This window comes from Pelobates fuscus, chromosome 4 (assembly GCF_036172605.1).
Source record: "Pelobates fuscus isolate aPelFus1 chromosome 4, aPelFus1.pri, whole genome shotgun sequence".
Classification (NCBI taxonomy): Eukaryota; Metazoa; Chordata; class Amphibia; order Anura; family Pelobatidae; genus Pelobates; species Pelobates fuscus.
This window is the reverse complement of record NC_086320.1, coordinates 392,588,966-392,616,464: the sequence shown is the minus strand read 5'-3', so window position 1 is coordinate 392,616,464 and position 27,499 is coordinate 392,588,966. Positions and strand designations below refer to the sequence as shown.

The 27,499-nt window shown below is 44.2% G+C and overlaps 1 protein-coding gene and 1 pseudogene across 1 annotated transcript in view; one reads left to right on the top strand and one right to left on the bottom strand.

Annotated features, from left to right (window-relative positions):
* HASPIN (histone H3 associated protein kinase) overlaps positions 1–27,499 on the bottom strand; it is a 107,603-nt gene that overhangs the window by 40,386 nt on the left and 39,718 nt on the right. Inside the window, exons 9-11 of the mRNA XM_063450877.1 lie at positions 11,150–11,235; positions 10,365–10,427; positions 8,451–8,542 (exon numbers count right to left, since the gene is read on the bottom strand). Of these exons, the coding sequence (XP_063306947.1) occupies positions 8,451–8,542; positions 10,365–10,427; positions 11,150–11,235 (241 nt within the window). The remainder of the gene's footprint in view (positions 1–8,450; positions 8,543–10,364; positions 10,428–11,149; positions 11,236–27,499) is intronic.
* Positions 18,451–19,513, top strand: LOC134608209 (GTP-binding nuclear protein Ran-like; annotated as a pseudogene).

Below are 27,499 nucleotides of genomic sequence, written 5' to 3'. Positions count from 1 at the left end.
GGAAAGGAAACAAAATAGGGTAAGAAACCATGCATTGATAACATAAAAACATAGCATTTATAACCATATACTAGGCATGGTTGAGGTTTTACCTCCTTGATCCTCATTCCTATCGGATCAAACTTCCCGGTCTTATCTCCTACCAGGTCGATCAGGGGTGGTCACCTGCCTCGTCGAGAGGTGGTCTCAGGCGGGGCAAGTGTACAGCCATCAAGCACCTTGGAAAGGCTCTTTTATTATTATTATTTTATTATTTATATAGCGCCATCACATTCCGTACCGCTGTACATTGGGTGGACTAACAGACATATAATTTTTTTTTTGTATTCTTTATTTTTGTGTGCAGAGTAATACAAATAGCTTTGCAAGGCCACAATAGCATTAGCAAGCATACGAGAAGACATGCATAACAGATTCATGGTCTTGATAAGTAAGCACCTTTTTGTTAATAAGATGATTGCTACAGGCTAGATAGCATACGTCCAGATTGCTATATTGCAGTAAATCCTCACTTTTGTTTACCAACTGGACTGTGAGAGTAGATTAAGGAACTGTGTAATACAACTATTATCAAAGAGAAATGGTCCTCAGTGCACATAGATTGGGTGATCCTACCATGCTATCAGGTATATGTCGCGTAGAGTATAGGCTGGCTGGAGGACACATAAATCAGGCTTAACTCGCTGAGCAGGGTGGGTGCCATTTAAGTGGGACTGTCATATATGCGTGAAAACCTGTCATTTTTGCCAGTAGGCAAGTTACACTGAGGTTATTGATTGGAGACACATGTTAAGACTACACAGAATACCAAGAACCAGTCTCAAATAAAAGGGAGAGTTCTAACAGAGTAGTGTAGCAGGGGAAAGTTAAGGTAAAGTAAGGGTGGAAATAATAGAAACCGCTGGGGTCCCCCAAACAACATGAAACTTTCAACAGCTCAATTAAACAAGCCGCGATACAAATGTCCCATAGCCATTCCGTTTCAGCCTACACCAACCCGATAGAGGTTAGGTGAGAGTTCCAGAGTCCCCAGCAAGGCATCCCTCCTGTCCCAGACCGCGTCACTTGACTTGCAGCTCCATCCGTTTTCATCGATCATCAGCTTCTTGTACATGCCATGTGTTCCCGGGGAGTGCGCCATGAAGGGGATAGGGACCCCAAGCAGATTGCGTTTTGGGTGTGTGGTAGTGCAGCTGGGCTTCCGACGGCGCTGGTCCCGCTTCGGTCTCTCCCGCAGTTGCCGTTTCCACGTGTGGGGCATTCTGCCATGTGAGGTCGGCCATCCCCTGAGGAGACCTCCCGCCGTCTTAGGTGAGTATGGCAGGGGCTTCCCAGTACTCATGGTCGCTGCAGTACTGGGTGGATCTCGTAAGAGTGGTTTGGGCGCTGTGTGTGTTTGCGGGCGCTGGCTTATTCGTAGCCAAAATTCCTGGCATAGCTGTTCGAACTTTGCTTCAAACATAGCTGCCCAGTTCTGGTACTCTGGGATGGATTGTTCTGATGGGGGTTGCAGGTCGGCGGCCATCTTGAGCTCACCACGCTGTCTCAGGATCAGCTTCTTTCGGCTCAGCTGTGAGGTGAGTTCCCCAGCAGGGACCGGGATATCCCCCACCGGTCCAGGGGGGGGGGGGGGGAGAGAGTCGCTGTGAGCTACACGGCCCCAGGTGGGAGACCATTTTAAGACGGTTTTAAGATTTCAGTAGCCGGAGCTGCTAGCAAATGCGACCGGCCATCTTGAGAGTCAGGCCGCGCCCCCAGACATGTAATTTTAACCAGACAATTGGACGTACAGGAACAGAGAGGTGGAGGGCCCTGCTCAATAAGCTTACATTATAGAGGGAGTGGGGTATAGTGACACAAAGGGTAAAAGTAGGGGTACGAAGTAGGTAGGGGTACGAAGTAGGTTGTTAGAAAAGTATTCATTGAGGGCTTAGTAGGTAATTTTTGACAGAGGAGTCATGGGGGTGGGGGATAAAAACCTGCTTACAGTTTAACTGATATGCTTTCTTGAAGAAGTGAGTTTTCAATGATTTTTTGAATGAGTGGAGACTGGGTGAAAGTCTTACGGAGAAGGGAAGGGCGTTCCACAGAAGAGGTGCAGCCTTGGAGAAATCTTGGAGGCGAGGATAGACGTAGGTCTAACTGCTCTGTGTGTCCATGACATGGGGTATTCCTGGTCTCCGGCTCCTTTGAGCCAATCCTCTGAGTATATTTGGATTTTTTTTTTTTAATATATGGCCCATCAATATACCCAGTTTCATGGCTGTCCTTCTTCCTGTCCCCACAGGGGTAGCTTGTCTCCCCGTCCCCTCCTCCCCACTGTACTGTGTACCCCATGTTTTATTTTTGTCCCTCGTAACAATATAACTTTAACACTAACTTTGTCCAAACTTTGTGGTGTGTATTGAGTCAACTTGCGTGTCCTTATCTCCGTTGAACTCATCCCTGCGATGCGGATCGCCTCCGCTTATGTAGGCATTGCCCTGTGCTCCGACCAGTCCCTGGGAAGCAGGCTCAGTGCTCTGAGGCCCCTTGTTGGCAAAGCGAGGTCATCAGGTACTGAAATGCCCAGTTCGTGGAGGGCCCTCTTGGGATCCCTGGATGGCGACAGCACTGTAGGCCTCGGGCCGTTGAAGATGCGCATCTTAAAGGGGAAACCCCAGGCGAAGCGTAGGCAGTTTGCTCTGACGAGGTCTGCAATGGGTTTCCATTCCCTTCTTCTTGCTAGGGTTGTTGGAGCGATGTCCTGGTAGATCTGGAGCGCCACTCCTTTGTGGGTGTATTGTTGGATTCTGCTCTGCTTGAGTATTGCTTCCTGTTGAGTAGAAATGCCATCTGATGATGACATCCCTGGGTGGGCTATTTTGTAGGCCCTTGGCTTTCAGTGCTCTGTTGATCCTGTCGAAGTGCCATGTTCTGGGATCTGTGGCAGGCTGGCTCTGAAACACTCCGCCACTACTTGCTCTAAATCTCCGTCTCTGACCTCTTCTGGCAGGCCTCAGACGTGCATGCTGTTGCGCCTTGTTCTGTTGGAGCTGTCTTCCGGCTCCATTTCCAGTTCAGCTACCCTGGTTAGGAGCGTGTTGGTGGTTGTGGTGGTATCATTGTGTGCTGCCACAACATCTTCTAGCCTGCCCTCCAGGGCCTCTGTTCTAATACCGATGGCCTGTATCTCGGCCTTCACCTCCCTGGCTGTTCTCTCTATTCAAAATCTAAATCCTGTCCCTGCATGCCTTTCAATGTAAGCACAGTCTTTTCAGACAAAAGAGGTGTTACTACATTGCTGCCTAGTAACACCTCTAGTGACAGTCACTCAGATGGTCTCTAGAGGTGCTTCATGGGTCAGTGCTGCACAGTTAATACTCCCCATAGGGATGCATTGATTCAATACATCTCTATGAGGAGATGTTGATATTGTTTTTGTTGTTTTGCTGCGCAAAGTCAATAGTCTCCCAAAGCTTTCCTATGGGGAAGCATTGGATTTGTTGAGATCAAGATAAATTATCTCAGCCATGGAGGTGGGGCCAGCCACGGCATCACTAACACGGCATCTGAAAAAAGGTAGTAAAAACACCTTTCCCATATGAATGAAGCTTCCACTCTCAGGCAGTGGCTCACCTTGATGGAAGAACGGGCTCACAAATCCCAGACGCCATAAGAAATTTCCTGGTTGCCATGAGGATCTGACGTCTTAGATTTGTCAAGCCCGGTCTTAAAACTCATGCAAATTCAGCCCTGGAATCAGAAAGAAGTAAAGCCATTGTTTTAAAATTAGATCCACAGCTTACTGAAATGGGTGTTTCGGAACCTGAACCCACTGTAGAAGGTTTACGGTTTGTGGAAAATATTTTTTTACCTCAAAGTACAATTGAATTTAGAAAATGTTTTTCATATACATTTTTTGGGAAGGACTGGAAGCAGGAATGGTTCTTTAGGCCTTGTGCATCTGAAATTTCAACAAATTTCCACATAAAGAGGAAGGCCATGGAGAAAAAGAGGACAGAGGAAGATCTAGATCACAAAAAATTCAGGTAAGTGTTTCTCAAAATCATTATTTTCAAGGAAATTTGTTGGAAGAATCAACCATTTTTCCCCATTATTGGTCTCTAATCACACAATATAGTGAAGGGCTTCAAAATTGATATTGTAGGAGGGAATATCTGGGGATGGCGACGTGATGTCACGCAGGGAGCGTAGCGTGCACGCCATCTGACGGAGCTGAGCTGTGGAGTTCCACGCGGGAAAGAAGGAGTCGCCGCCCGTCAGTGTCCACTCCCATGATTACAGAAGCCGGGCTCACACCGGTAGCTAGGAGAGACAGCCGTCGTCCACCTCCCTGAGGTGCAGCGTTCTGAGGTGCAGCTGTAGGCAGATTGACAGCCTACAGTTTGGAAGGAGGTGAGCGCTGGTGCAGCAGGTTGGTAAGCTGACAACACCAAACCAGATAAGGCACTTTAAAAGCATGGCTTAAAGGGGGGAGGAAGGAACAGAGAAAAAAAGTAAAACCAAATGTTGACTATCCAGCTCTGAATGAGTTAAAGTGGAGCAGCTGCAAACATTAAATGTCAGTTTCATAAAGGGAGAAATTGTTTAATAACCAGCCCTGAATGAATTGAAGTGGAGAAGCTGTAAATACTAAATGACAGTATCATAAAAAAATAATAAATACTGTTTAAATAACCAGCTCTGAATGCATTGAAGCAGCAAAATTTAAATGAAAGTCTCACAATACTCCTAAGGCTATAGTGCCGAAAAGGTACAAACAGAAGGAGTAAAGTGAGAGAGAAGGAAAGTAAGGAAGGAGGAAAAGAAAAAAGGAGGAAATAGATAAAGAATCCAAAAACTGCCTTAAAAGCAGTAAAAACCTGAGACATTGATAGAGAGGGCATTTCTGCTAAACTCAGCTCTCTAATAAAATACGTTTCAGAAAACAGAGGGGAATCAGACCCGAATAATGGCAACTAGGAAACCAGCTGATCAACGGCTGGACCAGAAACCTCCCCCCAAAAAAGACAGTGAAAAAAGATAAAAAGGAAAAGAGACTAATTTTTTTACTGCACCAGCAGATAAAAGCACCTCAGAAAATTCTCAACTATCTACCCCAAATAAAGCAGCCTTAACTAAGGAAACTGGGGATTTCATTGATACTGAGGTAAAGGATTACTCAGGAGAACGACAAACGATCACCCAAGGGTACTTACAAGATTGTTTAGACTTACAGCTGGAACAAGTAAAAAAAGAAATGCAGGGGAGCTTTGCCGCTTTTAAGAAAGATATATTGGAGATTGGACATAAAGTCAAAGTCAACGAACGAAAAATAGAAAATCTAGAATTTCTCTTAGAGAAGCAAAGTGAGCTTATTGAGAAACAACAAAGGAAGATAACAGAACTTGAAGAGAGAACCACTAACATAGAAGATAGAGGCAGAAGAAATAATTTAAGAATAAGAAACATCCCTGAATCCAACACACAAGATAATCTGGAAACCTAAAGCTCTTAAAATAAACATCGATGACAAAGTGGACTTTCTTGAAAGAACGCATCGACTAATCAAACCAAGAACACTTCCAGATGATCTCCCAAGAGACACAATTATTGCTTGTCACTCCTATACTTTTAGAGTATAAAAAATTATAAAAGCGGCAAGACAAATGGAAAGAGTTTAAGGCAAATTCAACGATATAAAGGTCTTCCTAGATCTGTCCTTCCAGACACGAAAAGCAAGGAAACTATTCCTGCCAGCCACACTGCGCCTAAGGGAAAATAATTTAAAATATCGGTGGGGTTTCCAAGCCAAACTTATAGTTACTAAAGATGGGAGAAGATCACAAACTGGCTGGAAAATAAGGCTTTATAATGCACAGTATTTGAATATGCAATGCAATAATGTCCGCTTCACAATGAGATTAATTCACTATAGGAAGGAGGGGCTTCTTTTTTTTTTTCTCCCTCTCTTCCATGGTCTTATATATATATATCTAAAATGAAACAGGTTTGAGGTGTTAACTATTAACTGCTGGTTCTGAGGGAAAATGCAGAAATAGCAATTTAAGGGTCTAGACTTAATGTTTAAATAGAGAGCACAGAGCACATAGGGCGTGCATGTTGAAATGTATATAATATTGGTCGTTTGAGCTAAATGTGGGATTTGGGGTAACAAAGTTAGGGGATTATATAGGATGGGGACATTTCAAGTAAAGAAGAAAGGGGAGGGAACCACATTATATATAAGCAAGTTGGATTGTTGGGTAATGTACCAAGAGGAATATAAGGAATGAGAATTACTGGTAGTTGAATGCACGTAGCATTGGGTCTCTTTTTAAATTAAATGGGGTAGTGCATATGTTTCCAGATAGGTGTAGCACTTCGAAACAATTATTTTATAATTGATACATATAACACTGCCACAAATGTATAAATTTGAACCACATAGGTAAAATGATTGGTAATCACATAGAGGTAACCCTATCATAAGCTCTATGTGAGGTTTGGTTTCAGGTGGTAAAGATTTGTTGGCATCTCAAATTATTGTGTGACTAAAGGGCTTTTTATAATTGTATTACATTCTGAGATTTTAAATCATCGTGGGGCTAAAGGGTTTTTGTAATGGTATTTACAGTAAGGAGGTTTTTGATATTGTTGTAAGTAATTAGAGGACCAAGGAATAGTTTAATTACATGGGACGTCCACAACTCAGCTTTTTCTTTTTTCCTTATCAAGGAGTTATCCTGATGAGGACGAGATCCCAATTAGGGGGTTTTCTCATTTGGGATCTACACCCGGAGTTAGGGCTCAGGGTCATGTGTATGGATCAGATCGAACCCCAAAAGGCGACAACCATGGTTTCCAAAACAGATGGAATAGAGATAAATTATCTAAGGTTGTTACCGAATTGGGATCAGATTTTAATGGATCACCAATGAAATTTTCATCCTCAAATACTAAACATCCAATTAGTTCTAACTGCATGGCTAATATCAGGAATTGTGGATTTAACGATCCATTTAAGACTCAGAATATCCTTACAGAATCTTGGGTATCGTGTTCAGGGTCAATCACAGAAAAGCTTTGGTCTCGTTGAAGCTTGGAATGGGATCTGGATCTCTTATATATGCTGACATTTCAGAAATATCCAACTGTTATGATAAACGGCTTAGAAGATTATTAACGTTTCAGCAAATTACTAGTTTGGCAATTTTCCTGTCAGAAAACATTTTATCGTCTATGCAGATTGATGAACGGCATTTGGATCAAGGGATCTCCACAACCTAAATATGGAGAGTTGGAGACACTTGGGATGTTAAGAAAAGTTTTAAACTTATTTGATTCCTGGGATGATAAAACATTTGTTCTGGAAAATGTTGTTGTGTTTGATTTCTTTTAAAAGAATATCGGATTTTAAAAGCGTTAGATGTTACCAATAGACCGATTACTCTGGACAGTGTAAACTTTATTTTAAAGACAGCAGGTTCCCCAATTGTCGCACACTCATGGGGTTGGGGGGGAGACAGTATGCCCTTGTCTGGTTACTTGGGGAATGGATGTCTAATGGTGTTAATGGTTCCAGAGTGGCTAAGGGAAGGAATTAGCGGAGGTAACTATTCGGGTTACCCGTGGTCCGCTGCACACTATGTCCCTTCCATTAATTATTTTTGGTCACGAGACATGCATGGGCAGGAGGGAAATTTTATTCTCCCTGAATTACGAATACTAAGTAAATTTTATTTAGTATTAGTAAAGTTGACTGAAAGACAAATTTTGGTCTTTCGGATTTTAGTAGACAGCTTCCGAATACTGTGGGAATTAGGGAGCTATCGACTAAGCGCCTGCAAGAATCTGATAGAAATTTCATTCATTTGTATGAAATTCCAAACCGAAAAAAAATGCCAGAATTTCGTCCAAAAACGAATGGACAAACTATACTCATTCTGTTAGGACGACATTCGGTGAATTCTCAGGCACCCTATGTATATGATCGGACGTTTGGTAATAGTAAAAGGAGGCATCGTGAGAACACTGAGGAAGGGTGAGTATTGTGGGAAGATTTTTTTGACTACAGGAAATGGAACAGATTTAAGCTCCTCCTTTAGTCAAAGAAGGTCAAGCATAGGAAAAAAAAACAAGACAAAGTAGTCCCTAAAAATAGATCAGAAAGGAAGAAAAGAAGAACAGATTAAGAGAGAGGAAGCAATTGGAGAAAAGTAAATTCAGTGAGACAGTGCCGCTTTAACCCCTTAAGGACCAAACTTCTGGAATAAAATGGAATTATGACGTGTCAGACATGTCATGTGTCCTTAAGGGGTTAAGGTCAAAATAGCCGAGCTGGAAAAATTCTCTAAGTTAAATATACTTTCAGTTTGGCTACCCTGGCATTAAATTTTAAATTCAGTTTGAACTCTCACTTTAGGTAATATTAACAGAGTGTAGGTCTCCAGAATAAATGAACTTACCAGGTCGCTCATTTTCTGTTCCTTTATCCTTTGCATATATGTCCCAAGTTGTAAGAAGCTTTGCAGGATAGGAGCCCTGCACACAGTGAGCCCTATAGCAGGAAATTAAAGTATAAGAGCGAGCCGTGTGGGGTCAGGGAGGACATGGCCATGGATAAACCCAAAGCGCTAATTAAGATACAGGAAGGAGTGGAAAAAGAATAAAGGCAATAAGTCCAAGAGGGGAAGTGGAAAAAAATGGAAAAAGAAACAAATTAGGAAAGAAAGCAAAGATGGCATAAGCAGTGAGAGGTTGGTAAAACAGAATGACCTTCCACGATAAGTGGAGGAAGCAAAGTATTAAAAATAAGGTGGTGAGGTGCCGATAGGGAACTGTCCAGGAGGTAGCGAGGGGGAGCTGTCCGGGAGTTGGCGAGGGACCCATGGGCAGCTGTCTGGGAGGTGGCAAGGGCCCCAGGGGGAGCTGTCCGGGAGGTGGCGAGGGCCCCAGGGGGAAGCTGTCCGGGAGGTGGCGAGGGCCCCAGGGGGAGCTGTCCGGGAGGTGGCGAGGGCCCCCGGGGGAGCTGTCCGGGAGGTGGCGAGGGCCCCCGGGGGAGCTGTCCGGGAGGTGGCGACAGCCCCAGGGGGAGCTGTCCGGGAGGTGGCGACAGCCCCAGGGGGAGCTGTCCGGGAGGTGGCGACAGCCCCAGGGGGAGCTGTCCGGGAGGTGGCGACAGCCCCAGGGGGAGCTGTCCGGGAGGTGATGGGTGTAAGGAGAAGCTGTCCGGGAGGTGATGGGTGTAAGGAGAAGCTGTCCGGGAGGTGATGGGTGTAAGGAGAAGCTGTCTGGGAGGTGATGGGTGTAAGGAGAAGCTGTCCGGGAGGTGATGGGTGTAAGGAGAAGCTGTCCGGGAGGTGATGGGTGTAAGGAGAAGCTGTCTGGGAGGTGATGGGTGTAAGGAGAAGCTGTCTGGGAGGTGATGGGTGTAAGGAGAAGCTGTCTGGGAGGTGATGGGTGTAAGGAGAAGCTGTCCGGGAGGTGATGGGTGTAAGGAGAAGCTGTCCGGGAGGTGATGGGTGTAAGGAGAAGCTGTCCGGGAGGTGATGGGTGTAAGGAGAAGCTGTCCGGGAGGTTATGGGTGTAAGGAGAAGCTGTCCGGGAGGTGATGGGTGTAAGGAGAAGCTGTCCGGGAGGTGATGGGTGTAAGGAGAAGCTGTCCGGGAGGTGATGGGTGTTAGGAGAAGCTGTCCGGGAGGTGATGGGTGTAAGGAGAAGCTGTCCGGGAGGTGATGGGTGTAAGGAGAAGCTGTCTGGGAGGTGATGGGTGTAAGGAGAAGCTGTCCGGGAGGTGATGGGTGTAAGGAGAAGCTGTCTGGGAGGTGATGGTTGTAAGGAGAAGCTGTCCGGGAGGTGATGGGTGTAAGGAGAAGCTGTCTGGGAGGTGATGGGTGTAAGGAGAAGCTGTCTGGGAGGTGATGGGTGTAAGGAGAAGCTGTCTGGGAGGTGATGGGTGTAAGGAGAAGCTGTCTGGGAGGTGATGGGTGTAAGGAGAAGCTGTCTGGGAGGTGATGGGTGTAAGGAGAAGCTGTCTGGGAGGTGATGGGTGTAAGGAGAAGCTGTCTGGGAGGTGATGGGTGTAAGGAGAAGCTGTCTGGGAGGTGATGGGTGTAAGGAGAAGCTGTCTGGGAGGTGATGGGTGTAAGGAGAAGCTGTCCGGGAGGTGATGGGTGTAAGGAGAAGCTGTCTGGGAGGTGATGGGTGTAAGGAGAAGCTGTCTGGGAGGTGATGGGTGTAAGGAGAAGCTGTCCGGGAGGTGATGGGTGTAAGGAGAAGCTGTCCGGGAGGTTATAATGGTGTGTAAAAGCTTTACAAGAGGTGAAGCTTTCAGGGAGAAAATAGGCGAGCAAGAAAAAGCTTATGAAAACATTACTTACGAGTGCAGGCTGATGAAGCCACTAGTTTTATTCTTAACTCCTTCACTCAATAAACTGAGCTCCCTGGTAAACACAAATCAAATGCATACATATTTTACAAGTAAATTATTATTTATGGTCACTAGCCGGTCATAGAACTGGATGTATGGTTTTATTATGATACAATCAATACATGCAGAACATACCTAACAAGCACAGAAAACAAAACCAAACAAACACTCTTACAGAAGGTTAAACAGGAAAGACTAGTAACATTGTCGAAGGGACACAGTGGTGGGAGGAAGTGACATCCAGCCACACAAGATGATGACCTTGCTCGCATTAGAACTTCCCCCATAGGAATTGTATACCAAAAAACGCCTAACCACCCTGAAGTCCCTCTAGTAGCTTTTTGATAGACAGTCACTAGAGGTGGAGTTAACCCTGCATTGTCATTATTGCAGTTTATAAAAAACTGCAATAAGTACTATTGCAGGGTTAAGGGGCATGGGACACTGCAGCCAGACCACTCCAATGAGATAAAGTGGTCAAGTGCCTATAGTGTCCCTTTAACTGGTTTCCAAATAACCTGTGGCTGGAAGTGCTGATGCAGGGTGTTTAGCTGCACATCTTCCTATAATACTACTCTGAGTGCCAGTGACCATAATATCCTCCAATAAGGTAGGCAGCATTTTGGGATCATTCACTATGACCTTGTGCCTAGCTAGTGGCCCACAATGGGTACACGTGGGTGCCCAGAAACAACCATTTGATTGGCCAATGAAAATGTTGCTACTGATACTTACTTAGAAATGATAATTTCTGGAAGAATTTCTCCAAAGCTTTTTTGATCTTCTCCATTAACTTTCCGATTTCCCTCAATGGGTATGACCTTTAAAATAAAGTATGAATACAGCATGTAATAGTTACACCATCAGTAGTAGTAATGCATCACAAAATCAGAGAATCTCAGCCGGATTAGAATTCCACATAAATGAGGAAAGACAGATGTGATGGTGAACAACAAAAATAAAGAATCTTTCAGAACCACACAAGTTAGGAAAGTCCCATATTGTAACAGTGAACCAGACAAAGAGAGAGATCATAACAAGAGGGACTGCATGATCCCATCTGGAACAGAGAATCAGTGTTCCCTACAGGCAATACCACGTAAATGATGCTGTGGGAATCCAGCTAATGTCCCCATGGCAGGAACACATGGCTGTCTATGCCCTTATGCAGTGCAGAGCTTTAATGCCCATTGATGGTGTGGTGGAACCCGCCTCCTGCCTGCTGACTATGGCCCCTGGGAGATTTGACCCTTTAAATACAGGATTTGGGCATGTTGTATTGTATTATGCTGCTACTGGCCCTTTAAGGTGGCCACCCAGAGGCGGCCGGAGGAACCTAAAGTAGGGGTCCTCATAGACTGGTCCTGTGAGGAACCACAACAGGCAGGTGGAGATGGGACCGAGGTCTCTCCACCGTGTCCACCGGGATGCTGGGCAGCCAGCCCAGATCCCCAGCAGCAGCCTGAGCTGCAAGGTGCGGAAGCAGGTGGTCCTTACTCGCAAATGTTGAGAGACCTCACAGACTGGTCCTGGGAAGACCCACAGATAGCAGGTGGAGAGGGGACGGCAGTCTCTCTACTGGTCCTACAGGGATACTGGGCAATCGGCCCAGATCCCCAGTGGCAGTGTGAAGTGCAGGGAGTGGAGAGCATTGTCTCCCCTCCCCAGCGGCAGTGTACCTTGCAGGGAGAGGAGAGTAGCGTCCTTCCTCCCCAGTGGCAGGGTGAGTTACAGGGATGCTGGGCGGTCAGCCTAGATCCCCAGCGTCACATTGATTTGCAGGAAATAGAGAGCCGTGTCTCCTTTCTCAAGCGGCAGTGTGAAGTGCAGGGAGTGGAGAGCATTGTCTCCCCTCCCAGCGGCAGTGTACCTTGCAGGGAGAGGAGAGCAGCGTCATCCCTCCCCAGCGGCAGGGTGAGCTACAGGGATGCTGGGCGGTCGGCTCAGATCCCCAGCGGCAGTGTGATTTGCAGGGAGTGGAGAGCAGTGTCTCCTTTCCCCAGCGGCAGTGTGAAATGCAGGGAGTGGAGAGCAGTGTCTCCCCTACCCAGCGGCTGAAAGTGTGTAAGGGAGAGGAGTTTGTTACCCCCTCTCCCCAGCGGCAGCTTAGCCCACCAAGGGGAGACACTAAGTTCCCCACCGGTGCAGATGGGACCATGGTCTCTGCGCCCCAGCTACAGGGAGTACGGACAGTCGGTCCAGTCCCCCTGCAGCAGGGCTGTTTATCCAAAGGGGAGACAGCCTGTCTTCCCCTCCAGCAGCAACACCAGGTCCAGAGGGAGAAGCCTACTAACCCTTCTCCTCAGCTGAGTCCCAACCAGGCTACTCCCGTGGTAGCGCTGGCACCAGGGCAGAGTACCGCTGGTCTCTGCCCAAGCAGCAACCCACCGATCCGGAGGGCTAGTACTCCCTAGACCCGTGGTGGAGACAATGGACATGGACTAGCTACCCACTACCCCAGGTGTCACGAACGCACCCTACTCCAAGAGTGTGCGTGACGTAGTTGTGGTGGTGAAAGGGTTAAAGTACACTATTTGTCTGCACTAGACCGGAAATAATGACAAAATCCCCCTTTTAACACTTAAACATAATAATATAACTATTACTATCTTAACGCTGCCACCACCAAGACAATTTATAAATGGGGTGCCTTGGTCCCCCAGGTAAATCAACAATAAAACCCACCAAATATTACTTAGCACAATATCTATGTAATTACAAAAATACTAACTAGTCTCTTCAGGTAACGTGATTCTTAACCAGACAAAGGTAGAACTTAATAAATGAATGTTTATTATGAGCAAAAATAGTCACAGTGCATATAACAATATACCATAAACAAATTATTTACACCAACAGCATTTAAAAACAAAAATGATCAAATAACAGAAGTCCTAATTACTCACTTAGGTTTTCAAAGTACAACTTCTGTCCAGGGGGTCTCTGGCAAGGAAAGAAGGTGACTCACTTAGAATTAGATCCTGGCCCCCAAGCAAGTACCCCACCACCCTTCAGAATCACAGGAGATATACCCTGTGGCTTATCACACCCCACCCAGGGGTGGAGCCAAGTGATTCTAAGTGACCACCTCCTTTGTTCCAGAAACAACAAGCCAAATATAAACTTTTGGTTTTATCTCCTCCACTGTACTGGCCACATAAATAATAATTGCCTCTATGAATTTGTTATTGTTTTCCCATTCCATAGACATGTTGCACGCCCCACCCACGATCCAATAGGACAGACATCACAACTCCTGCCACACGGTTTAAGTTGTGCAACTCATGTTTAGGCTTAATTAAGAGATTGGGCTTGTCCCATTGCAAATATAATAAAAATTAGTTTTTATTATTATTCTGTGGGGTAAATATGAATGTTTTTGTCCTTCCTTTGGGTATGATACTGGAACAAAGCTAATGGCATTTACATATCAAAGAGATTTACTCATCACTTACAAGGTACAGGCCAAATGGATGAAGAGACATTCAGACTTTTTCCAAGTGTAGAACCTCACACCTTGCAGAGCCTTAATTACTTCCCGTCCATATAGTAAACTCCTTTTCACATTCCTATGCCATTCATACTACCCCTTCTGTCATCTGACCTCTGTGGGGGTTCCAGCTTCAAAAGATGTAACCCCTGTTGACCTCAGCAATAGCATCTCTGTAATTTGTGTCATTTACTACACAAATTACATTAAAGGATAATATTTCATAGTGTAATAATAAATTATACACCCTTGCCGTGACACCAGGTACAGTAACTTTTCATTATGGGTGGGCTGCACTACTGACTATGTTTTGTGGGTGGGTTGCTGGACTAACCAAGGCACTGACCGACAGGAGGCCAGATACCTTGTTAGTCTTTTTGGGAAAGGGGAGAAATGTGGCGGAACCAACCTCGCCACTGGGCATTGGAGAGATTTGACCCTTTAAATACAGGATATCGGCATGTTGTATTGTATTATGCTGCTACTGGACCTTTAAGAACCATCTGGGGACATACTGTGGAGTTACCTCTGTGCCTCTTATTTCATGGATTGCCATAACGACGAGTGACGGACCTCGTCCGTCACCCGTTAAAATTAACCCCGGATCGTCGCTATCGCGGCGTTAATGGTGCTCCGGTCTGTCTCTATATTAGAGGCAGACCGGGAGCACCGGATCGCGCAGTCCCAGCACATGTGCTCGCTCTGACAGCATGTCAGAGCAAGCACATGTGCTGTGTAAACTCACCTTCCGCCTCCCTGCACTTCCGGGTGCACTGTGACGTGCAGGGAGACGGATCATCAGTGATCCTGCCCCCTGTGTAAAAAAAAAATAAAGTTTCATTAAAATCCCACCCCCCTTTACTCATTTTAATAAAAAAATTAACCCCTTCCCTGCCAATTGATCACTGACTACAGTGATCAATTGGCAGGGATTGCATTTTACTATGATCTGATTTTTTCTTTTTTTTTAACCCCTGAGGGTTAATTCTTTTTTTTTTTACCCTCATGGGTTACATTTCTTTTATTAATTAATTTAAGTATTTTAAAGTTATATATTTAGCTAGCTGGGGAGGGTGGAAGTTAGTGGGGAATTGGGGTATTTGGTGTTCGGCTAACTAGGGGTTAACGTTAAAAAAAGTTTTCAAATAAGCTTTAAAAAGTTAAAAATTAAGTAAAAAAATAAAATAACCAACCCCCTTTACCAAGTCCAAAAAAATTAACCCCTTCCCTGCCAGTCGATCACTACCTACATAATCAGAATACAGATCACAGTATTATACTGTGATCTAATTTTTTTTAACCCCTGACGATTAACTTTTATTTATTTTTTAACCCTCAGGGGTTCAATTTATTTCATTAACTAATTTAAATATTGTATAATTAAATATTTTGCTAGCTGGGGTGGGTGGGAGCTATGGGGAAACGGGGAATTTACTGTTAGTGCTGCTTACTGCTAGTTAGGGGTTAGCGGTAAAATAAAAAAGCTTAGAAAAATGTTAGATCTGTAAAAAAAAAAGTTTTAAGGAAGTTTAGGAAAGTTTTTAAAAAAAATAAGCAAAACAAAAGTTTAAAAAGTAAAAAGTTTTAAAAAAATACATTTAAAAACGCTCATTACCTGTGCAAACTCACTTTGTGTATCAAAAAAGGCAGAAAAAACGCTTATTATCACTACACTTAGTACAAGCTAGCGGAAAAATGATCCCACGCTAAGGTTCAAAATATGCCTTATGGAAGGTGGCCTGGATCGCACCGAGAGCAGTCCCATGCCTGTGGAGCTCCCGAGCAATAACGGTGATAAATGCAGATTAATCGATCCACAAGAAGACAATCCGACTACCCTTCAGCCCCCGACCTCAACGACACCATGGGAAAACAAAATAAAAAGTTAAAAACTCACCAGGACGGATCCCAGAAAATAGGCTCTCTTTTTCTGGCGAGGCCTAAACCTAAAATGGCGGCGACCCCAGATCCTCAAAGCTCATCCTCGGAGGAGGAAACACTGGATGCTCCGGATCCAATACCAGAGGCTACAGACCCCATACCGAACCTAGCAATGGGCGACCTGAGAGCTCCGGCCACCAAGGGTGACATCCTGAACATACTGCAGAACCTGCACGCCCTGTTCCGCTCAGACATGGCGATTTTGCAGGAGGAGGTGACCGCCGTTACAATTAGAGTGAGGGTTGCCGAGGAGGACATTACCGCTATGGCAGAACGCCAGCAAGCAACGGAGGAGAAGCAAATACACCTCCAGTCCTCACACCAGGCACTACAGGCACGGCTGGGTGGCCTAAACGACGCAAGACGCCGCTCCAACATAAAAATTTGAGGAATTGCCGACTCTATAGATGACAATGAATTGCCACAATTCACCCGACGCCTCTTAGCCACAATACTTAACCCCAAGCAAGCGAAGACTATACTAGTGGAGGGCGTACACAGACTCTCCAAGTCGCCAAGAGCCCCAAAGGAGACCTCCCGCGATGTCCTTCTCCGACTACAGTCTACCCGAGACAAAATGGCGGTGATGGCAGCGCTCGGCAGCCAGAGCCCATACCAATTTGAGGGCATGCAGCTCATCTTCCTGCAGGACCTATGCAGAGCTACTCTGACCTGGAGACGGTCTGTGCAGCGAGTCACCACGACCCTCAGGACGGCTGTAATCAGGTACCGATGGGGCCCATCCATGTTAACAGTTACAAGGGGAGCAACAACTTATCGATTAACGTCGACAGAAGACGCAGGAACTTTCCTCGGTAAACTAGGACTTAAAACAATAGACACCTCCAACCAGACTCCTAATTGCTCCTGGGACGTCCCCAATATAGTCCCATTTGTGCTGCGCTCCGCTGCAGACACAGACTGAAACACAGGGACATGCAGGATAAAGCCACCTGGTTTAAGGAGCCACCGGAGTGACCAAATGACACCTGGTCAAAGAACTTTTTGAACGGTTTATTTTTCTGTTCTTATCTTTTATTCTTGCTTTGTTTTGTATCCCCTACATTTCGTGCAATTGTTAGATGTTCCTCACAACACTATTGTACTCTATATGCAGGACGGACTCCCATGCCCCCCTTACCGCTGCAGAGAGTACCCCCCCCCCCGATAAGAAAAGCGCAACCAATAGGTCAGGAAAAAAAACACGGCGGCATGCCACTCTCCTCTCAAAACCGGGAGGACTTGCTCACACACCCCACAAAAGCCACCGCTTAGCACCCTACTATAACTACCGGCTAATGCCCACACATACAGCCTATAAGCGGCAGCTACTAGGGCCACAAACCCACTCCTACCAAGGAGGTGAGTGATCCTCCCACCCTCAACCCCCCCCCCCCCCCAACAACCAAGAGAGGTCATAATAATAATATCAGCATGGGTACTCCTACACACCGGTACTACTAACCTGTTTTTAACGCTGCTCAATGTCAGCATATATAGTCCTTCAATGTTTCTGAATCACATATCAGCATACGTACTCCTTAAATGTTTTCAAAGTCATACATCATCAGCATCCATACTCCTTAAGAGCTTCTACAGCCCTGTATCATCAGCAAAGGGACTCCTCAAAGGTTTTAAAAGTAGTCCATCATCAACATATTTAACCCTTAAATGTTCACAAACCATAAGTTATCAACATCTACAGTCAAATGTTATTAACATATATAATCCTTAAATGTTCTTCAAGTCGTGTTTTATCAACACATATACGCCTTAAATGCTATTGAAGTCATATATTCTCTGTAAATGTTTCTACAGTCGTGTAGTATCAGCATAGATATTCCTTAACTGTTCATAAATAAGCAGATTATCAGCATATATGATCCTTAAATGCTTCTCAGTTAAATGTTATCAGCATATGCGTTCACTAATTGTTCTTAAAGCCATACGGTATCAGCATACTCACTCCTTACATGTTACTGAAGCAAATGTTCTCCTTACATGTTCGTAAAGTCGTACTTCCTCAGCATATACAAGCCTTAAATGTTTTCAAAACCATAAGTTAGCAGCATATATAAACCTCAAATGATCTTAAAAGTCATTTGTTATTAGCATGCATAATCCCTTTAAAGTTACCTAACAAAAAAGGTGCAGCTTCGTATAACATGTTGCTGGAACTTTGTTCTCAAAATGTATACTAAGTTGTTTATAATATGTCAATGCAACAATCTGACGCTATTTGCACCACAAAAAAAAAAAAAAAAAAATATGCCTTATGAAATACCCTGGGGTGTCTACTTTAAGAAATGGTAGGCCTTTGTGGGGTAGTTTGAATTTAAAACCTGCAAACATGCTTGGAAATTGCACATAGGCCCAGCGTCAAAATTCAAAGTTCGGTAAAAACTGATATGGCTTGGTCTCTTATATGGCACTGTAGCTTCACGAAATAGTGCCAAAGACATTCATTGGGGGTGTCTTTTTACTCAGAAGACTTAGCTGAGCATAATTTGGGGGTTTTTAACTTAGTGGCACATATGAAATATACAAAATGCCCAGCAAAAAATGCAATCCGTATGTAAAAAAAAAAAAAAGCATAACGATTTTCTTTCGCTTCCTCACAGACGCTTCTGGACGACACAAACCATGGAAGCCCAAGGAGAACCTCAAATGCAGATTAAGCTTGTTTTGGTTGGAGACGGTGGTACTGGTAAAACAACATTTGTAAAGGGTCATTTGACTGGTGAATTTGAAAAGAAATATGTAGCCACACTTGGTGTCGAAGTTCACCCTCTGGTATTCCAATCTAACAGAGGTCCTATTAAATTCAATGTGTGGGATACTGCTGGTCAAGAGAAGTTTGGTGGTCTGCGAGATGGTTTTATATTCAAGCCCAGTGTGTCATCATAATGTTTGACGTTACATCCAGAGTCACATACAAAAATGTACCAAATTGGCATAGAGATCTTGTAAGAGTATGTGAAAACATCCCTTTGTCCTCTGTGGCAATAAAGTGGACATAAAGGACAGAAAAGTCAGAGCAAAATCAATTGTGTTTCATAGGAAGAAGAACCTTCAGTACTATGACAATTCTGCAAAGAGTAATTACAACTTTGAGAAGCCCTTCCTTTGGCTTGCCATAAAACTGATAGGAGATCCCAATCTTGAGTTTGTAGCCATGCCTGCTCTAGCACCACCAGAAGTTGTTATGGATCCAGCATTGGCAGCACAGTATGAGCAAGATTTACAGATTGCTAAAACCACTGCACTGCCAGATGAAGATGATGATCTGTGAGGCGAATGAAGCTGGAGCCCAGCGTTAGAAGTCTAGTTTTATAGGCAACTGTCCTGTGATGTCGGTGGTGCAGCGTGCTTGCCACTTTATTATCTAGCAGAACATGTGCTTAGTTTTTTTGGGATGCTGAAGGAGATGAGTGGGCTTCGAGTGAATGTGGCAGTTCTGAAAAAAATTCCTTCCTTCATATTTTGGACCTGCATATTTAGCTGTTTGGGACTGCAAATACTCTTCCCTCAAGTTACAATCTAAGTTAAGACTGCTACAGTCGCATCACAATATTCAGTGGTAAACCTTTGTTTGTTACTGTCATTCCCACACCTTTTTTCGTTCAGATCATAATAAAGTTGTATTTCGAATACCACTGCAATTTAAAAAAAAATTACAAAAAAAATGCATAATATTTTTTACCACATACTTTGGCATATATTGGTGAAAAAATGGGGGCATGTTAAGGCACAATATGCACCTTATGAGATACCCTGGAGTGTCTACTTTTACAAATGGTAGGCCTTTGTGGTATTTTTTTGAACAGTCAAACTACTATAATACCCCAAATGGAAGCATAGGCTCATTAAATCCGTCTCTCAAAATTCGACTGTGAATACTGAAAAGGACAGGTCTCCTATATGGCACTGTAGCTTCACAAAATAGTTGCTAGGACATACAATGGGGGTGTCATTTTACTCAGCAGATGTAACTGAACACAAAATAAAACTTTGTACAGGAATAGCACACACCAACTTTACAAAATACACATGAGAAGTTCTTTGTTATAAGTTTGTGTGCCAAAAACACCCAAAAAACACAATTTTACTCCAATATTTAGCAGAGGTTGGCGGTGAAATGGCTACGTAGAAAGTGTCAAACCAACCTTAGGTAAATAGCCTGTGGTGTCTACTGTATATAAATATATACTTTTGTGTGGCAATTTTGTTTTCTTTTATGGCTATTAAGCTTACAAGACAAACATACCAAATTCTAAAATCGCTCCATATTAAAAGTTTATTTTACTCCTTGTGCTTTGTGACCTGTAACTACCAAAAAAAACTGAAAATCCCAGACACATTATATATTCTGTAAATCAGAACAACTTAATGAATTTATTTTTAATCACTTTCCTTAACTTGCACTAATTGTGCACACATTATTGCAAAACTGTAAAATCATTTTTCATTTTATTTGCATTTTTCTGTATTTTTAATAATAAATAAATATATATATATATATATATAGATATATATATATATATATAGATATATATATATATATATATATATAGATATATATATATAATTTGTGTTCGGGGCATTCTCATATGATATAGAATAAGATGGTTGTAGCGATGTAGCTTTAGGAATAATCGGTTGAGGTGTGCCGAAACCGACGTATGCTGTAGGCCGGTAAAAAGTGGGCAAAAAGAGAAATATTAATGCAAAACATTATACAGGATCATAGTGCATTTGTTAACCATCAGGTAGACATTTTAATGAAATCTTCCTAATTCCTGAATCGGCTGTGGTATGTAAGTCGCATAAGCCTATGATTCCGAGCGGCCCCGTGTCTTTAACGTGTGCGGGGATATCTTGGATATATAGTGCATGAACTTACCTGTGGTAAGGACAGTATTGTACAGTGACAGTAATGGTTCAGTGGTACTTATGGTGGCGTGCCCAAGAACGTAACCAGTACCTTAAACCGGGCACCCAGCATTGCTTGTAAGATAGTAGGTTATATGCACTGGTTCACACATCTGACTCGTCTTAGTTTTAGGAAGGGACCGGACATAGTGGTATTGTGTGTTTTAGAACAATAAGAGGTCAACAGGCACTCTTGTTTCTGATGTTTGCAGCTGATAGTGAGTCATACCTTGAGAAAGCAGTTAAAGGCTAGATAGGTAGCAGTTTGATGACTGCATTGGTGCATGGTTCGGAAGGTGCATGGTCGAGTGGTTCTGATATGGTTTGAACATTGTAGGTCTATGGCCAGTATTTAGTTGTAGCGGGAACGTCCGCTTGGCTATGTCTCTAAGTAAGGTATGGATGGGGTAGGAGGATAGGAACATTTGTTGTTTGGGAAGGAGAAATACGTATAGTGTTGAATGTCCGTGAGATAAAGTTTAACCGTGTTGTGCGAGAATTTTTAACTTAAGGTGGCAAAAGAAGTGAATGCCATAAATGGTGAAACCTCAAACCAGCTATCTAAGTCATGGTCCGACATGAAACGTATTGTATAAGTGGAAACCCTGTAGCAAGCGTGTTGAGTGCTGGTGGACAAGGCCAGTTTAGTCAGAGCCCGGCTATGTTGGCGAGGTTCATGTAATCCATGACCTTGACCATAAATGACCCCCTGCCATGGCAGCTGTCACGTCAGCTGCCACAGTAGTTTACCATTACGAGTGGTTAGGCCTGCCGTGGCTTGGTTGTCTAGGGACAGCCCCTGATCATCATGCGGGAGTGTGGAAAAAGCAAAGTGGTCTGAGATGAAAGCACAGCCTGCGGTATGATGCGCATGGCAAATTTTAAGGAACCTGGCAGGGATTGTAGTTCCATGCGGTTGCGAATACCAAGCAGGATTTGGTAATTGGTGTTGTTGCGACTGTTCCCATTTCTCACGTGGTAACTTGTTGGCAAGGATGCCAAGTCAAGTTGTATGCCCAGGAATGTAATGATAGTGTCTGGGTCTTCTGTGACCTTAGGGAATACTGGGACCCCCAAGTGTTCAGACATACTAATGGCTTCCTTGAAGCTTCTAGAGGGAAAGGCGTTCCTTTTGATCAACAAGAAAACATCTCGGGAGTGTATGACTGTGGGGCATCTGGATATGTCTAACCACAACCAACAAATAGTTCTACGAATATATTTAAGATTGTGGCTGCTCTTAACCCGAAAGTTAAGCAGGAGAAGAAATATATGACTGCTGCCCATAAATGCCCTGTAAGTGCCAGTGTAGGGTGGATGATGGCAGTCTGAAATGCGTTGTGATATCAGTTTTACTTGACCAGGCTTCCCCCGCTGCTTGAGTGATAGCTGTAATGGTATGAACAATGGTGGCATACTGTAATGAAGACTCCTCGGAAGGGTATGAGGGAGTTGAGACTTGGGGTAGCCGAGGCGTGAGGTGCAGATAAGTCTATGATCAGTTACAGTGTGAGGGAAGATTCCCTGTGACAATCCCAATGGGATTGCGCCACGCGGTAAATGGTGTAGATCGGAGAGGCCCAGGTAGAAATCTTTCTGCCATTCTTGGGCCATGAGTGTATTGCTAGCTGTTGGATGCTGCTGTGATGACTGCAAGTTAGGGCATTCTAGATTTCCCCAAAAGTATATGGCAATACCTGTCTGGAAGGCCTTTAAAATCGGAGATTAGGAAATCAACTAAATGTCTGGAAGGGTGAGGAGTTAGAAAGTACTGGAAATGCATAATGTTTACAGGCGTGAAGTAATGTTCAGGGTACATTTATTGGGACACATGGTTTCATGTGCCCTGAGTCCTGACGTATTGGGAACATACCTGCCAGTCTGCATGCACTGAAACAACTTGTGCCAACATGGAAATTGTTGCAAATCTGGGATTTGCCAAAGAGAATGAGATTACCCAATTGTCTCTGGTAGTTCTGAGGTGCTAGAGCTTGGAGCCTGAAACGTGATCGTCCGCTGTGTTGGGACAAAATTGTCGTGTGGGACTAGCAACATCCTCTCCAAGTGAAAGATAAAGATAACCATTATTATATGAACCCACAGTGTGCTAGTACTGGCTTGCTAGCTAAAGCCGCATGGCGAAACAATTAATCCTTTGTTTTGTGACAGGTGAGGCCCTGCTAGTTGCCAAGTGGCTTGAGAGGCTCTATCTATGCAATGGCGCGAGGGAATTTTGTGGCCACCAACGTAATGGCAGGATGTTGGCCTCTCGGTGACTGTAACCAGAAAAAGGGGAGGGGAGTGACAGGTGAGGCCCTCTCTATATACCAGGCGAGGCGGCTAGCTCACGAGTGGCCCGATGGGTGTTTGCCTCCGAACGTTGAGGCGGGGTGTTGGCCTCGCGGGACCACTATACGACAGGCGTAGATGCCAAGAAAGGAGAATACCTATTGGAAACCTATAGTCCCTAATTGCCAGTACGCTAAGGATGTATCCAGGGGAAAACAGAAAATGTATGTAAATACCACATGAGAAGGTGTATATACCTGGTAGTATGATTAGATACCCTTACTGGTCGTAAGGGTTATTAATACCTGTGTCCCGGACGGGTAAAACAATGTATGAGAATTGAATATAGACATTTAAAAGCGTATACCCATATGTGTGTTATGCATGTTTAATAGAGCAAAGTGCTCCGTCCCAATGTTTATTGTATGCTTGTTAATGCCCTTGTTTGAAGGAAATTAACTTGTCAGGAGTGTTATATCATCTGTGATATGGAATACAACTGTACCCGGAAACATGAGTGTAGTGAACCATGACTGGCTGCTGAATAACCTAATGTGTGAAAGTACGTAATTGGAAGGACTTATATTTTAAGCGTGCAACCATGCAAATATTCCGTAGGAGTCAGTATAAAAGCGAAAATGCTGTAGTTAGTTTGTTTGCTTATGAAGTGAAATAAAGTCTGAGAAGCCTGTAGTATACCGATTGACCAGTAGGTGTCAGCATGTAGGCGAAAATGCAGTGGTTCGTTTGTTTCTACATGAAATGCAATAATGTCTGAAAAGCCTGTAGCACACCGAATGACCGGTAGGGGTCAGTGTGTAGATAAAAATGCAGTGGTTTATTGGTTTGTACATGAAATGCAATGATGTCTGAGAAGCCTGTAGTACACTGAATGACCGGTAGGGGTCAGTGTGTAGGTGAAAATTCGGTGGTTTGTACATGAAATGCAATAATGTCTGAGAAGCCTTTAGTACACCGAATGACCGGTAGGGGTCAGTGTGTAGGCACGAATGCAGTGGTTCATTGGTTTGTACATTAAATGCAATAATGTCTGAGAAGCCTGTCGTACACCGAATGACCGGTAGGGGTCAGTGTGTAGGCGCAAATGCCGTGGTTCGTTGGTTTGTACATGAAATGCAATAATATCTGAGAAGCCTGTAGTACACTGAATGACCGGTAGGGGTTAGTGTGTAGGTGAAAATTCGGTGGTTTGTACATGAAATGAAATAATGTCTGAGAAGCCTGTAGTACACCGAATGACCGGTAGGGGTCAGTGTGTAGGCTTAAATGCAGTGGATCGTTGGTTTGTACATGAAATGCTATAATGTCTGAGAAGCCTGTAGTACACCGAATGACCGGTAGGGGTCAGTGTGTAGGTGAAAATTCAGTGGTTTATACATGAAAATGCAAACAACGTCTAAGAAGCCTGTAGTACACCGAAATGACCAATAGGGGTCAGTGTGTAGGTGAAAATGCAGTGGTTTATTGGTCTGTACATGAAAATTCAAACAACATCTAAGAAGCCTGTAGTACACCAAAATGACCGATAGAGGTCAGTGTCTAGGCGAAAATGCAGAAGTTAGTTGGTTTGTACATGAAATGCAATAATGTCTGAGAAGCCTGTAGTACACCGAATGACCGGTAGGGGTCAGTGTGTAGGCGCAAATGCAGTGGTTCGTTGGTTTGTACATGAAATGCAATAATATCTGAGAAGCTTGTAGTACACTGAAATGACCGGTAGGGGTCAGTGTGTAGGTGAAAATGCCGTAATTTATTGGTTTGTACATGAAAATGAAAAACGTCTAAGAAGCCTGTAGTACACCGAATGACCAATGGGGGTCAGTGTGTAGGTGAAAATGCGGTGGTTCTTTGGTTTGTACATGAAATGCAATAATGTCTGAGAAGCCTGTAGTATACTGAATGACCGGTAGGGGTCAGTGTGTAGGCTCAAATGCAGTGGTTCGTTGGTTTGTACATGAAATGCAATAATGTCTGAGAAGCCTGTAGTACACCGAATGACCAGTAGGGGTCAGTGTGTAGGTGAAATTTAGTGGTTTATATATGAAAATGCAAACAACGTCTAAGAAGCCTGTAGTACACCGAAATGACCGATAGGGGTCAGTGTGTAGGCGAAAATGCAGTAGTTAGTTGGTTTGTACATGAAATGCAATAATGTCTGAGAAGCCTGTAGTATACCGAATGACCGGTAGGGGTCAGTATGTGGGAAAAAATGCAGTGGTTCGTTGGTTTGTACATGAAATGCGATAATGTCTAAGAAGCCTGTAGTACACCCAAAGACCGGTAGGGGACAGTGTGTAGGTGAAAAATTGTATTTCGTTTGTAGTTTTAACCACACAGATGATTTTAACCCAACAGATTTTAAACAACAGATTTTACATGAACAGCTGGGTGAGTATTAGGTAATGAAATAACCGTGCGAAACAAAAGGAAACCGTAAAGTGAGGACCCGTGCTGTGCTGAACGCCGTGGGAACTATTCCTGGCGCGACAGGTGGGTCAACTTACGGTTTGAGAGTCCCTGAGGCACCAAATGTGATGCTGACCGGAAAGAAAGCCACTGGATTAACGGAAAGCCCTGCAGCAGGATTCCTGGACACAGCTTGGAGTATGAGACCTCATGGAGCAAAGGTGAAATCAAAATGGCGTCTTGTATGACCTGGAAGTGCTATTCGTCTGACCCACAAAGGTAAGCAAGGAAAGGGGGGAGTCCCTTTTGTAGGTCTATAGCCCCTCCCACAACTTCAGGCCATGCCTTCCAATATATGTTACATCAAATTAAAGCCCTTTCTGTCCTTTAAAAAACGGTGCAATAAATTAGTAAAATGCAAATTGCAGTTGAACGCAAACAGCAAAAAAAGCTGTTGTCATTAAGTGAAAGACAAGCTTCTGAAGCTCTGTCCTTAAGGGGTTAATAGGTATGCATGAGTTGAAAATCACTTAAATGACCACACAGGTAAACTACACTAATTAGCCACAAGATAAAAACCACCTGCCTAATATCATATTCCCTCCCCTTGTGCTTTAAAAAACAAACAAAACAAAAAAAGAACAAGCTCTGGTACATTGAGACATGGACTCAACAAGACGTCTGAACGTGTCCTGTGGTATCTGGCACCAAGATATTCGCAGCAGATGCTTTAAAACCTTAAGAACGGCGGGCGTGCTATTCAGTCCTTGGGTACCCGGCTCTAAATGCCAGCGGGCAGCATAGTATGTCCCCGCCGTCCAGGGAACTTACCCGCTCGTCGGCAATCGCAAAATGCTCGCCGGCAATCGTGACTCCCATGCAGTCCCCCTGCTGCCGATCCGGCCCTCCTGGACCATGTGGTCCCGAGGTCCTTGCAAGGACCTCACGATCACATGGACAGAATAGCTGTTCATATCAGTGCCAGCACGGGGAGTGCATGGAATGACAGGTACTCCCACTGCTGCATGAAATAAATTAAAATAAAGTTAAAAACAGTGCAATATAAAACAATATATACTTGGATCTAAGTGTATATATATATATATATATAGTGATCCTTTACAGCAATTAGCACGGTCCTCTAGGGTACAAACATGCACAGTCTTTTGAAGTAACATAAATCCAGGCACTTTATTGTTGAAATTCACCACGGAGACAGCAGCAAATGAAAGAAACAATAATATAACAGAAATCCCTGTAAACAAAACCCTAGTTCGTCTGAGCGCTTACTAACATCCAATTCCCCATCTCTCACAGGTTACACTATAACAGAAATAATACAGGTTTCACCAACCTAGTGTCTTGTCAACTCCCTGCACTCCAGTGCTCAGTCAGTCTGCTGCTTCCAACCTCCAAGGGAGAAACAAAAATCTCCCCTTACCTGCCGAGCTGGGAGTGGTTTACTCCCACTGCTGCAGCTGATTACCTGCAGCTGAGCAGTGGGTTGGAGACAGTCCAAAACCTTGGCCTGGACCTTATTTCTCTCAGTTGTGTAAAAACTGGGGAGTGGAGCTCCGGCCCTACTCTCTGAATGCTCCACTCCAGGGGCCCATATCTAACGATTCATTTAACCCCTTGAGGACCGATGACTGTTCAGGACCGTCATCGGAAACATCCCTTGGAGGACCGATGACGGTCCTGAACAGTCATAACGGTCTTGGGGTACTTACCTGACCGACCGACCGACGGCGATCAGCATTTCTTCCAGTCTGAAGGAAATGCCTGTCTGCTCAGACAGTCTCCCCACGGCAGATTAGGACCCTGCGGCCACGTGATCACTCGATCATATGACCGCAATAGGTGCCTGTGTATCTGCCTGCAGGGGGACTGTCTGTGCTGACAGGTAATCTCCCTGCAAGTGGAAAATTACAAATAAAGTTTTAAAAAAATTCAATCTGTGTAAAAAAAATATTAATATATGTATGTGTGTGTGTATATATATATAC